The sequence below is a fragment of the Cucurbita pepo genome, chromosome 14 (genome assembly GCF_057944985.1).
Source record: "Cucurbita pepo subsp. pepo isolate OVF chromosome 14, ASM5794498v1, whole genome shotgun sequence".
Taxonomy (NCBI): Eukaryota; Viridiplantae; Streptophyta; class Magnoliopsida; order Cucurbitales; family Cucurbitaceae; genus Cucurbita; species Cucurbita pepo.
Genome location: NC_141811.1, coordinates 2,097,485 through 2,110,240, shown reverse-complemented (window position 1 = coordinate 2,110,240; position 12,756 = coordinate 2,097,485). Strand labels below are relative to the sequence as shown.

The window sequence follows — 12,756 nt, the reverse complement described above, 5'->3', positions numbered from 1 at the left end:
TGTTTGGACTAAGTTTAAAATAAAAAAAAAAAAATAAAATAAAAAAAAAAAAAAAAAAAACTGGAATAGGGCTAAATAAGTGATAACTTAGAAGAGGACATTTTTCTTGAAATTTTGAGGAGATGGGTTATTTATCCAAAAACCCTACGCTTCGAAAAAAACTCGTCGTCTCGTCTGTAAATATCATCCGAAGGTGAAGATAGGACAGCGATGACTACTCCAATCCCGACACTCTCCTTTGCTTCACCTGTAATCACTCTCTCTCTCTGTTTGGCTCTTCGGCAAATAATCGCGGAATCTCGAATATGAATATTCTGCTTTATGCCTTTGTTGATCTTTCTATCTTTAGCTTCTCTTTCAAATGCATCAAATTTTGCTTATGTTGCCCATTTTTTCTAGTTGTTTCAGAGGATACAGACGAGGGCGGGAATTTCTCATGGATTTAACTTTCCTCCGCGGTTACAGGTTAAGATTCGAGAGATTCTCTCAACATCAAAGTTAAACATGCTCTCTTCGGCCCTTATTGTTCATGTCTTGTTGTTTTAAGCTTTCAGGTGGCCGCCAGAAAGCAAAGAGATGGTGAGGGTGTCGGTCGGCGAGTGTGGCGACGAAGAAAATTGGTATGGAGAACGTGCTTGTGTTCTTTCTCTAAATTTCTCCCTTGCACCTATGTCTTTTATCTCATTCGTTTTCCATTTCGTGTCACTCTCCTTATCTGTGATTTTATTCCTTTGCGTTTACATGAGTTAAGTTCTTCATATTTAGATGTTTAGGGTAGTTCTACGACGAAGATTTTGGGTAGTAGATAGTAGGTTCTACGAGACAAGCACCTGTAGAAAAAACTGAAACACTAGAGTCTACCTTACAATAAAGAAGAAGAAATGGAAGCATTGCAATGTGCTAAATTTGTTAAAGGGTCACTGGTAGATACATGTATGAATAGATACATGTAAGTTCATTAGTTCCTAATTAAATAGGTGCATGATTTTTGAATAATGAATGGTAATGGGAAATGTCCCAAATTAACTATATATATGTATGTTGGCATTGGTGGAATGCGTAGAAAATCAATCAAGCATTCCATCATAGTTTTCAAAGTAGTTCTTTTCTCTCAAAGAATTCTACCAACAAAATTGACCTATATTTTCTTGCGTAACAGTAGCCAACTTTTCTAACCAGGCCCTCTAGGTTGTTCTCTTTTCATGTTTTTGAATCTATGGTTTCTTCTACTAAAAAGAACAATTTTTTTTTGTAGCATTCAATTTCATGTACCACATTTTCGTATCAATTTTTTTTGTTCTACTTCAGTTAGAACATTATTCATCTATTGGATTCCACACTCTCTTTTTTATTTTAGCTCTTTGTTTAACAAACATTGAGAATTTAATCATTGCTTCTGCAATATTTTCTCATCTTTCTATCTTTTTTTTACCAACACTTGCTATTAGGTATAGTTTGTCATCTACAGTAGTAAACTTTGGGAAGAACTAATTTGTATTTGGTGTTTTTTACGGCAATTATTGGAGATGTTATGCTTGGTATAGCTTCTGTTTAGAGTAATGAAACCCAATGCATGGTGTTTTATCGGTAACTATTTAAATGTGGATGTCAGAATGATTCCGTTTTTCAATCCATCAAACTTGATAATTAATCTCGATTAGGACACAAGCACCATGGGCAGTTAAGCTGAGACCATTCGAAGAGAATGTGGGATTACAGGTTCATGGTGGTATAGGATATACAACTCCTACAAGTTTCTTAGTAACCATACATGTTCTCATTGACATTGAAACATTGAATTTGATTGATTGTGCAGACGAAGAAGGATGAGATGTCGATCTTCAAAATGGATCGAATTCCATTCCTTGAAGAACAGGTAAGGAAGGTAAAGGAACAGGGGAAGCTCATAACAATGGACATCGAAAGACTTCTGCTATCAGAGGACAACCGCTTCGATTTTGTGAACGAGGTTGCAGCGGAGGCTAAGGATTACGTGGAGAACAATCGTGATGAATATGGGGGTTCCAAGAAAGCCATTCTTCATGTTCTTAGCAACCGAGTGAACGATGCAGGGTTCTATCGACCGGATGCATATGCAGAAGAGGACCCATTTAAACCCGGACCTCATTATCTCAAACAAGAATTTACTTGAACAACCTTATTACAATATCCATTTTCCTTTACAAACTTAGTCTATGTAGTAATTTGCTTTACCTACCCTGTTGCTGTATGTTCGCTACTGCATATTTCTCTTGTGATTAAGAATCCTGCTTGCATTTTACTTACAATTGAGAAGGAATGCCACTACATAAGCAGAGAATATAATGCAAATATTTGCTGCTTTCCTTGACTAAATTCTCTTTACTTCTCTGTAGTTAAAAAAAAAAAAAAAAAAAAAAAAAAAAAAAAAAAAAAAAAAAAAAAATGTAATATATGGGCTTTCGAGGGATGTTATAATTATAATTATTTCAAAATTAAATGATTTCTTCTAAGCATGTGGGCTTCGGATCTCATCTGATCCAATTTCTGGATGGATTTTAGGCCTTCAATGATTTAAATGGGCCGCATATGGGCTTCGGATCTCATCTGGTCCAATTCCATCCGAAGATGTGTCTGTCTGTCGTGATAAGTGAACAAGAACGCGAGTATCTTGGTTTCCCATACTCTCAAGAAACACCAATTCATTTGTATGTTTCTCTTTTATTACTATAAATATAATCTTGATTGGCCACCGTTGAAAATAAAATTAAATGAAGAAAATGTAAATCAGCCCGAAGACTGTACCCGCGAGAAACATCAAAACTCTTTCCTTCAGAATTTTCTTGAGATTCTTAGTTTCTGTGGAGAGGTAATTGTTTGACAAGAGAGTGACCACATATATGATCGAGCTGAAGATGGAAAGATTGCCAGCGGAAATCTGCTTGAAGATATTCTGTTTGTTGGATTCCCAGAGCCTCGCAACCGCACTTCAAGGTCAGCGTCATGTTACCGCTAAATTAAATTCTTTTAACTTTCTTGAATTTTACGTAGAATTGGTCTGTTTAGCTATTTGCTGATCAATCCATTAGATTTTAGGTTGAATTTTGCAATCTTTCCTTGGAGGAATTATGAGGTTCTGCTTTTCCAATTGATGTTTAGTTCAATTGACTAGTTTTCATCGGATATTTGACAAATCCAGACAAATTATGATCTTTACTGATTAGTTTCTGATCCAAAAGATCTGATATGGTCTTCAGAAATTTTCTACGGATTTTCTTTTATGTATGTATTCTGATTTGATGTTTGCGTCTTCTTAACTGGATAAACTGTATGGAGTGCAGCGTATTGCTGGGAGAATTAATATTTATAGATGAACTGTATATAACTTTTATCATGATTTGTAATTACCTCATGATGCATTCATGCTAATGTGTGTCAAATTTAACGCTGTTCTGTTCATATATATTGAACTGAAATGGAATGAGGTGAAACTGCAAGGCATCACCTGCAAATCGTCACCATGAAGAATTTCATGGTTAAAATTTTTGGTAAACTAAGTGTATATTTCCCCGAGATGCTTGATCATTGCTTGACTTATCCCCCAATTTAAAATTTGATTAAAATATTTTGAAGATTCATTGAAGTTAGAAGGCTTGGCATGAGTAAATCATTTTTTAACAAGTTTTCCTTATTCTTCTTAATATATGTCAACCAGGCTGTTGAGTTGAAAGGGCTGACATGGCAGCTTGTTTAGAACTCTACACAAATTCTCGCAGCTTAAATCAAATTCAATATCAATATTTATCCATGTCATTTGAACTCAATAAACCTATATATATCACATGTTATGAAACTTAAGTAACCTTGGTTAAATCTAACAGACTTTTAGAAAGATGATCAGCAGGGATTTGACACTCTCCAATCTAATGGATTAGATGTCCTAGGAAGATTTAACTTGATTGGTAGGAATGATATATCAAAGTTGCTGAATGATCCCCTCTTTCTTACTGGTCTGAGTTGAAGGGAAGATTTGCCATCAAAGTTGAAGAGAAAAGTTTCTCTAATGGAATGAAACCTAGATGAAGAAGGAAATCATCTTTCTAACATAGGATAATGAGGAACATCCTTTGCCTTCCTTTGTTGTTACTCTATTACCAACAAACTTTTGATACGGAACCAACTAAAAGTAGAATTGAGTTTCTAAGGGTAATTTTATAATATTAGTGAACTCAGGTACCAAGATGAAAAGATAAATAAATAAAATATAGGAATGAAAACTAGATTTACTCTGGAATTTCCTCAATAGTTAATCCCCACCCTCTGTTTATTTATGCTTCAATTGACTATTAGCTATTAACTCTGCACCCTGCTGCTTGAAGTTTGCAGGAAGTGGAACTCCTTAGCTTCAGACAATATCTTATGGTCGAATTTATTCAAAGAGAGGTGGGGGGAAGACCATGCTGCATTTTATCACCCAGTTGGTTCGAAGTCATGGAAGGATTCATATGAAGTGCAAGATCGATGTGATCGATTTGGACTGTGAGTCACATTCTTCTTCTTATCACTCAATTTAAGGGGACACTATGTTTTCCTTAATTCTTTGATCCCGTTAAGTCAAATATTGCATTTCCTGGGTTAATGTTTGACGAGATAAACCGTGTTTTTGATAAATACTAAAGTTAAGAGTAGAGATTTGAATCATAATTTATGATTACAGTATATGTTTATTTGTGCTTCATATGACATAGCAACTGTAACCAGGGGCCTAAGAATAATCCGAGAAGGGAGCGACTACTACCTCATTCACCAAGGTGAAATCCAGAGGCACCTGGGTTCAAGAAGACAAAAGAATGGAGAGACCAGTTTTCTTCCTTTGAGTTCAAAAAGAGAGTTGCTATCAGAAGGACTTCTCGAAGAAGACAAATCCTGTCGAGGAATTCTGGATAGGATCCTTTTCTTCATTGGAGACTTGGAAGTTGCTTCAACAGACGCAAAGCGTAGCAGGGCTCTGTGAAGCTTCCTTCAGTCAGCAAAAATTATGTGAATTTTATGTATAATAATCATTTGTGTATGTTGACATTGAATTCTGTCCAAGTGTAGAATATACATCGTATGTTCCTTGAAATGCCATAAATAAGTGTATCTTCTTCAAGCACTTTGTATTGAGACCTCGAACCAAAGCCTTACGCCGCCAGTATGAGACCAGCATACTCGACAAGGTGCTCAATATTTCTACGACCAAATATAAACATGTAATATACATGAGTCGAAGCGAAAAATTGCAGTTGTTGTGGTAATGTCTTTCAAGCTCTTCATTTCAAATAGATGTTCCTTTGGAAAGACGAGGATGCCCTTCTGTTCAGAGTCTCCTCAAACTACTTCCAAGGGTCTGTAAGTAAATTACAAAACAGCTCAGAAATATTCAATAAAGTTGCTATTTTCGGATGAAGGAAATCTATATGGAAGTGGGTTAGATAAAATATCCACCACAGACTCGGATTATCAGAAATCTAAATCCACAATCACTTACCCCACAAGCTCTCAAATATCTACCCGTGCTGAGCAGGTGGAAGAATACAATTATATATAAGCATCGACATTATATGTTGGGCATTTTCTTTTAGTTGATTTCACTGCACGAAGATCCTAAAGATGGCTGCTTTCGCCCCGCTGCCATTAACTTCGCCTTCTTTACATCCCCTTGTCCAATTCTCACCTCTTGTAATCTCCTCAAAAGTTCTGTATGACCCAAGTTCTCATTGCCTCGCCGTCGGATCAATAAGACATTCTAGGCAAAAATTCAGCTCTCAGACTAACCCAAGGAGCCTGATAATCCTTGGTGCAGCAACAAAACGAGCAAAAACACCAGGTATTCTCTTCTAGTTTATCTAATATGTAATCAGACAGTGTTCTTTTTCCAGGTAATATGGTAGAAATTTCAATCTTTTTAGTTTTAATTCACTAGCGTAAAAGTGGGTTTATTCTCGTCTATCTGGAGGATTCAGCTGAAGAGGATTGGAAGGTGAAGAGGGAACTTCTGCTGCAGAAAAGGGTTCGACTCTCTATCCACCTCTTGAGTGTATATTGGATGAGTGTTCGGTTTCATTAATCTAAAACTACATGGAAACACATTACACTTGTTTTCGTCACAAGATCCGAGTTTTGGTCATAACAAAGCTTGAAATTTTATGAACATGAGAATTAAGATCTTTACTGCAGGTTAGGAGTGTGGATGCGAATGAAGCTTTGCGCCTTCAGAAGGAAAATAACTTTGTGATTCTTGATGTGAGGCCAGAAGCAGAATTCAAAGAGGTTAGTAGAGTATTTTTCTCTTCAAGTCTAGAACAACCAATGAAATGTTACATCTTATTTCCACTTTTTGGTGTAGGGCCATCCACCAGGGGCCATTAATGTGCAAATTTACAGGCTTATAAAGGAGTGGACAGCATGGGACATAGCCAGGCGAGCTGCATTTGCATTTTTTGGCATATTTTCGGGTACAGAAGAAAACCCAGAATTCTTGCAAAGTAAGTTGCTTATGAACACCTTCCTCACTTGACGCCTTGTTCTGAAGTGGTATGGAGAAGTGAATGACAGAGTGTATTCTACAGGTGTAGAATCTAAAATAGCTAAAGATGCGAAAATAATAGTAGCATGCTCATCAGGTGGAACAATGAAACCTACCCAGAATCTTCCAGAAGGTCAACAATCAAGGTACTTGAGCTCTTGACAGTAACTTTTTGAGTTTTCTCAACTTTGCAGAGTAATATGCATATTATATGAGCATTACATGTTTTTTATATTTTACAAGTATCACTCATCGTCTGGTTAACACTGTTCAACGGGTAGAACAGTGCAAATAATGATTTGTTCAACGAGTATTAACAAGATGAAGAATCAATAAGATGAATCTGCAGTCCAAAATCGCATGTGCCTTCTGTTTGTTGCCTGAGGATTACACTTGCTTTTTCGCTGCAATTGGAAAATAAGTTTAAGTTTTGGTGCTTTTAACAGGTCATTGATAGCAGCCTACTTGTTGGTTCTCAACGGCTACAACAACGTATTTCACTTAGAAGGTGGTCTCTATAATTGGTTCAAAGAAGGATTGCCTGTAGATTCAGAAGAGTAAGGTGGTCTCTGCAAGGTTTTCGGAAGTAAAATAGGTTGTCATTTTTGGTGGGCGCCCATTAGAGAACAGAGCCAAGTGCTGCTCTGGCAAGACTTGCTTGGGTTGTGAGCGTTAACTACGACAGCATCGCCAGGATCCTCCTTTGTAAACGTTCAATTATAAGTTGGACAGAATAGAAGACTAGATTTTGTTTCACTGCGGAAACACCCACTCCCGTTTGATGTTTAGTTTGTAATGAAAAATGTGTATGCATATGTTTTCGCTGTAATGCTGCAACTATTATGATATTCCAATTGAGGTATTGAACTCATAAATCTGTAAATTCGTTCAGCTTATTAAAAGCTAGAAGATTGTATGTCCTATGAATCATACAGTCACCGAAAGTTATCAGTTATCAGGCAGTAGGACTTGGCTGTCGCATAGTAATTCGTCAATTACATGCTGCTGCTTGAGCTTGTCAAAAATTACATGCTGAAGGTTGAATAGGTTTCCCCATAACAATTATAGAACCATCAATGTTTAAAATAGTGGAAACATTTGTATGTATATTCCAAAACTCATCTACTCAAACTCATCGACAAGATTTCCCTACAACAATTATAGAACCATCAATGTTAAAACGATGGCGTTACAGTGATAAATGAAACACAAATCTCTCCCACTCTCCATGGGTGGTCTTTTTCCTGCACCACCATGGAGTGAAGTCCGGATATCTCTCAAGGGTCATCGTCTTCTGATCCAACATTCGGTAGGGAAATGCCAAACTTAGAGAGTTCGCTCAAAACTGCTTGAATCCGGGGATCACTGCTCTCTGTCCGAAGCGACCCTAATCCAGCATACTCGCTAGCAACAACCTTTGTCTTCCTTGATGAGATGAGAGCGGACTCCATATCTGACTGTGACAGTGGCCTCGGGGACTGAAAAGCAATAATGTAAGAGAAACTGAGAAAGATAAAGGGAGGAAAAGGAAGAGGAAAGGAGGAAATGTCACGTCCACGAAAAGCTCAACAAGTGTATTAGCAAGGCCTCTCAGTCTAGAATCTATATGACAATTTCAATTCATTGTAACTCCAATTATAAGAATTGACAAGGGCTGGCAGATGAAACATCAGGCACAAGGAAAACGAAGCTGATGATAACTTACATTAGATTGTTTTCCAATTTTTTCTTCATCCAAAAGATCCCTGATTGGGAAGTATGCAGCTTTCTTGCAGAGCTCGAGAAGATCTGAACCAGTGTACCCCTCGCACAAGCTAGCTATGTGATCATAGTCAATGATGTCTTCAACCCTCTCACCCTTCAGAATCACATTTAGTATCTCAGCCCTCTCCCTTTTGTTGGGTACCCCAATTTCAAAAGCCTGAGGAAGTCTTCTTAGAATTGCTTCATCAAGTTCTGATGGACGATTGGTAGCAGCAAGGACCATAACACGTGCATTCTCTGTAGAAACAGAATAGAGTTCATCAAGCAAAAGCTTATTTTAAACTAAATGACTCGTTAATATAGCAAATTAGATCTTTAAAAAACAAAATCCTGGTTACGACCAAGAAATTATGCCACGAAATTTTCCTTTTTTTCTTTTTCTTTTTATCTTGATTTTTTGTGATAAATTATATAAGCACAGCAACCAATGCTTAAAAATTCAGTAGTCTGTAGATATAGAAACTCACGATCTGTGGTAAATCCATCCCATAAAGCCATGAACTCAGTTTTCATGTTTGATAAAGCTTCATGATCACTAGAGCGTCGTTGACTCAAGAAACTGTCGACCTCATCAATAAAAATAATAGAAGGCTGAAGTTTATGAGCCAAGCTAAACACAGCAGCCACTGCAAAATGGTAGTTGATACAGTTAAAATATAAAGGCAAAAACAAAATAGCATGTTGCTGACTATGGCCAGTTGTATAATTTCTTAAAACAATGATCAGTTAGAAGTAGACCGAGTATTATTACATACTTGATTGCTATGCTGAAGAAGAAATATACACCTACAATTGTGTATTTCATACATTATTACAATATATTCTACATTTTTTTTGTTTTTTTTTTTTTTTTAGGATGAAACATTTAGAACCTCCTTTATTTCAGCATTGATCGCATCCCATCAACATACACCTTTTTTTTTTAATATACCTCTACTTAGGTGAGGACCTTCTGCATTTCTTCTTGGCAAAAAAATCATGTTGCATAAGGGTCAGCTTAAAGCTTTCTTGGCACTTAGATATTGAATACTTCCATAACACTAGCATTAACGATCAGAAGGATAATTGGTCAAGCAACACAACATAAAATTTGTGCATAATTTTTGGAATGGTGGTTACTACTTTGACATGCCATTGTGTGAGGATTGTCAGTCAAGGGAAACTCAAACTTTGGAAGTTGTTTTATTGCGGAACTACTGTCTTCTCAAATGCTTTAACATTTCAGATTTCCTTCATCAAATAACAAAATTTTCAAATAACTTCTCCATGCTTTTTTGGTTTCTATCAAATACGTATCAGAGCATTGACCTTAGCAATAGATCTTGACATGGAAGATCTAGTAGAGATGCAAAGAGAACTGCTGAAAATGAAGAACACTAAGAAATTAATGCATCCGGGTGACAACAAAGATGCACGAAATGGAAACAGCAAATAAAAGTAATAAAAATCCTAGCAACAATAATGAAATAATGGCAATTAGAAGAAAAAGAAAATCGAAGGTAGACCGAGCGGGAAAAAGGACCAAACCTATACAGGAGATATCAAAGACTCGCAATTGGAGGTAGAGGGTGGTTGCATGGTGCTGACCCTTGCAAAGAGCGTTCACAAATGCACAAAAGGATTTATAAATGGGTCTCAAAGCTTTTTCATGCACAGTGCTCGGAAAATAAAGGAGACACATGAACAAAATTTAGTGTGGGTGCTAAGGCCATGCAAATGCAAGAGAATAGATCAATGGGAGTGAGAACAACTAGCAAAAGGTGGGTTTTAGGGAAAGAACTACCAGAAAGTAGAGGCTGTGTGGCTGTGGGGAGAGAAAGAAGCCGATGACAGTGCAAACAACTTCCTATTATACATTTAATGCCTACTTTTATTGCCTATCACACTGCAAAGAGGGTGAGGACTCCTACTTTTGGTTCCTAACACATTAATGCCTAAATTCCTAATATATTCAGCAATAGGCTACAATGTCACAGCCATTGCTATGCTTTCTTTACCATGACATAAAAGGCAATCAAATCTTCATTACTCCGCAAGATGATTAAAATTTTTATGGCAACAATCAAAATCTAATAAATAACACAATATGGAATAAAGGACCAAAACCTAAAATAAGCAAAACTACAATGAGTTGAAATGTAGTGGATAAAGTATTCTTCTTAAAGTAATAATCATCTCCTGGTTTCTAAGTTTATTTGGCATCAAAATTGCAGACCAAACTATATTCCACATCACTTGTACATATTAGATAGAAGTTATTTGTAATGTAGTGCAGATCATAGATTATAATTTAATTCTTATTTTTTAATAAATCAATAACAAAATTAATGAATCAGATGCAATGAATTAGAAGGCCTAGTTAATCGCAACTTGCATAACCACAAATATCTTTCCACAATGAGACTGGAAAGCCTCGTGTCAAGAATGTGGTTAAAGAATGATCGAAAAATTTTGAGCTTACCAAGCTTCTGTGCATCACCAAACCACTTGCTCATCAGATTTGAAATCCTAACGTTAATAAAAACTGCTCCAGACTCCTTTGCAATAGCTTTTGCAAGCATGGTTTTTCCTGTACCAGGTGGCCCATAAAGCAATACGCCTTTCTGGGGACCTAAAAGCTTCCCGTGTGAAAATAACTCAGGTCTCCTTAGAGGAAGTATCACAAGTTCATATAATGCTTGTTTGATAGTCTCCAATCCTCCAATAGAGTCAAATTGCACACCAATGTGATCAGGATTTATAACATCACAGGCAATGACATCCTATAGAACAATAATGAACGACAGATTCAATTAAAATGAATGGTGTTTTGAATTTCAATTCAAAAAAAGAAAAATCACGCATCAAGAATCCACGGGCGTTAAGCTAAACAATACACAATCTTTTAAATAATCTACTTATCACCTTTCAATGAACTTTTTATGTGGCTCTTACACCATAATCCGCATACCATGAACAAGTATATGCAAGAAAACAAATATCTTATACATACAACAGTTGAAGACCTTTAATAGATGTGAGATTTTCGACCGAACCCACAGAACATACTAAAATATTCTCTTCTAACATCCGCACAGCCCATGCATCATTTGCAAACAAGAAACTAAGTACCTAGAGTAATAAACAGAACCGATCATAAAACATTTAAAACAAGCTAGTACTCCACAGAAAGTTGCAAATATAGAAATAAATATCGAGCTTCCAATCGGACAGTTGAGAAGCCAAATGGGTGCATTCATTTCTTTTTCCTCGTTAGAAAGAAAGGAATAGGTACCTCATAAGGGTTAGTCTGAATGAGTGGGCGGCCCAAGCGCTTGGCTATCTCTTTCTTGTGCTCAAGAGCTTTCTTTGAAGCCTCGCGATTGGGGTCAAGATGTCGAAGACCTGCGAATAATACCAAGCAACTTAAAGCCGCACTGGCAGCGTAGAGTACCAGTTCCTGCAAGAACCTGGTCTCTGATGAAACCCCCATGGAGGATTCTCTCCCACCAAATACAAGCAGGAAAGAGCGAGTGAAAGCTTCGGATGAAATTCGACGACAATCTAAGCTGTTAAACTCGGGGGAGTCGGAGCTGGACGACGGAAGGACCGCAGAACCGGAGAAGGAGAAGACGAAGGGAATTGGGGTATTGATTTTGGACCAAAGGTTGGGCTCTTTGATTTTGGATTAACTAAATTGGCTACTGATTTTGGACCAAAGTTTGGGCACTTTGATTTCGGACCAGAAGTTGGGCTCTTTTATATATATGTATATATGTATATGTATATGTATGTATATATATGTATATGTATATGTATGTATATATATGTATACATATCAACAAAATTTTGACAGAAGAACTATCAACAAAATTTTGACAGAAGAACTCTTTTGTGTGTGAAGTTCATTTAGATTTGGCCTAGAACTTAGCTTTAAAATTATTAGCCTGCCAAACAAGAAAGTACCCTAAAGACAAAAGGCAGAATGGGGGCCATTTCAATGCACCATGTTCGATACGCAATAATCTGAGTCAGAGAGTGAAAAGAGGTTTGGGGTTCTGATTACTTTTACTCTGTGTGTCGTAAAAAGTCTGATCCTTTTTCCTTTCATTTCAAGTTCGTATAAATAATGTTCAAGGAATTCTCTGCGGAATTAGTTCAACCAAAGCGCATGGTTCCCATGTGTCGACTGGATGAAGGCTTGTTGCATCGTCGGATCAATTCAGAGTCATTCAATCTGGGATCAGATCAACAACCTTCGCCCTTCATGCAGGCTGCAATGTTCTTTTTATTAGACTTGAATGAAAATTTATGTAGGCTTAGCAATACTAATTCTTATACATGAATCAAAATAACATTAATGTTTATACATGAATCAAGATGATTTCTTGATTCATGTATTATAAACTTAAAAATAAATACGATTCATGAATAGAATGTACCACCAAATGATGTATTAATGAACC

General features: G+C 36.7%; 4 protein-coding genes across 5 annotated transcripts; 3 read left to right on the top strand and 1 right to left on the bottom strand.

The window, feature by feature from the left end:
• The first annotated feature begins 95 nt into the window (after nucleotides 1–95).
• LOC111810851 (protein PLASTID TRANSCRIPTIONALLY ACTIVE 7) lies at nucleotides 96–2,355 on the top strand. 2 transcript variants are annotated; one of them, XM_023697659.2, is made up of 4 exons: nucleotides 96–249; nucleotides 400–465; nucleotides 555–620; nucleotides 1,817–2,355. In XM_023697659.2, exons 1-4 carry the CDS (start codon nucleotides 211–213, stop codon nucleotides 2,150–2,152), a joined length of 507 nt encoding a protein of 168 aa, XP_023553427.2. In that variant the 5' UTR covers nucleotides 96–210; the 3' UTR covers nucleotides 2,153–2,355. The 2 variants fall into 2 exon arrangements, with proteins under 2 accessions (XP_023553427.2, XP_023553428.2); XM_023697660.2 differs by having other exon boundaries at nucleotides 116–249; nucleotides 409–465.
• Nucleotides 2,356–2,734: 379 nt separating this feature from the next.
• Nucleotides 2,735–5,131, top strand: LOC111810852 (uncharacterized). Its single transcript, XM_023697661.2, has 3 exons — nucleotides 2,735–2,973; nucleotides 4,359–4,518; nucleotides 4,741–5,131. The coding sequence occupies exons 1-3, from the start codon at nucleotides 2,880–2,882 to the stop codon at nucleotides 4,991–4,993; spliced, it is 507 nt and encodes a 168-aa protein (XP_023553429.2). The 5' UTR covers nucleotides 2,735–2,879; the 3' UTR covers nucleotides 4,994–5,131.
• Nucleotides 5,132–5,551: 420 nt separating this feature from the next.
• On the top strand, nucleotides 5,552–7,468 carry LOC111810850 (Rhodanese/Cell cycle control phosphatase superfamily protein). The gene is made up of 6 exons (XM_023697658.2): nucleotides 5,552–5,848; nucleotides 5,985–6,031; nucleotides 6,199–6,291; nucleotides 6,368–6,506; nucleotides 6,591–6,693; nucleotides 6,994–7,468. Exons 1-6 carry the CDS (start codon nucleotides 5,632–5,634, stop codon nucleotides 7,106–7,108), a joined length of 714 nt encoding a protein of 237 aa, XP_023553426.2. The 5' UTR covers nucleotides 5,552–5,631; the 3' UTR covers nucleotides 7,109–7,468.
• Nucleotides 7,469–7,580: 112 nt separating this feature from the next.
• LOC111810848 (uncharacterized) lies at nucleotides 7,581–12,024 on the bottom strand. Its single transcript, XM_023697652.2, has 5 exons — nucleotides 11,586–12,024; nucleotides 10,773–11,073; nucleotides 8,779–8,937; nucleotides 8,253–8,548; nucleotides 7,581–8,025 (listed from the first exon to the last, which is right to left on the bottom strand). The coding sequence occupies exons 1-5, from the start codon at nucleotides 11,781–11,783 to the stop codon at nucleotides 7,825–7,827; spliced, it is 1,155 nt and encodes a 384-aa protein (XP_023553420.1). The 5' UTR covers nucleotides 11,784–12,024; the 3' UTR covers nucleotides 7,581–7,824.
• Nucleotides 12,025–12,756: the final 732 nt, after the last annotated feature.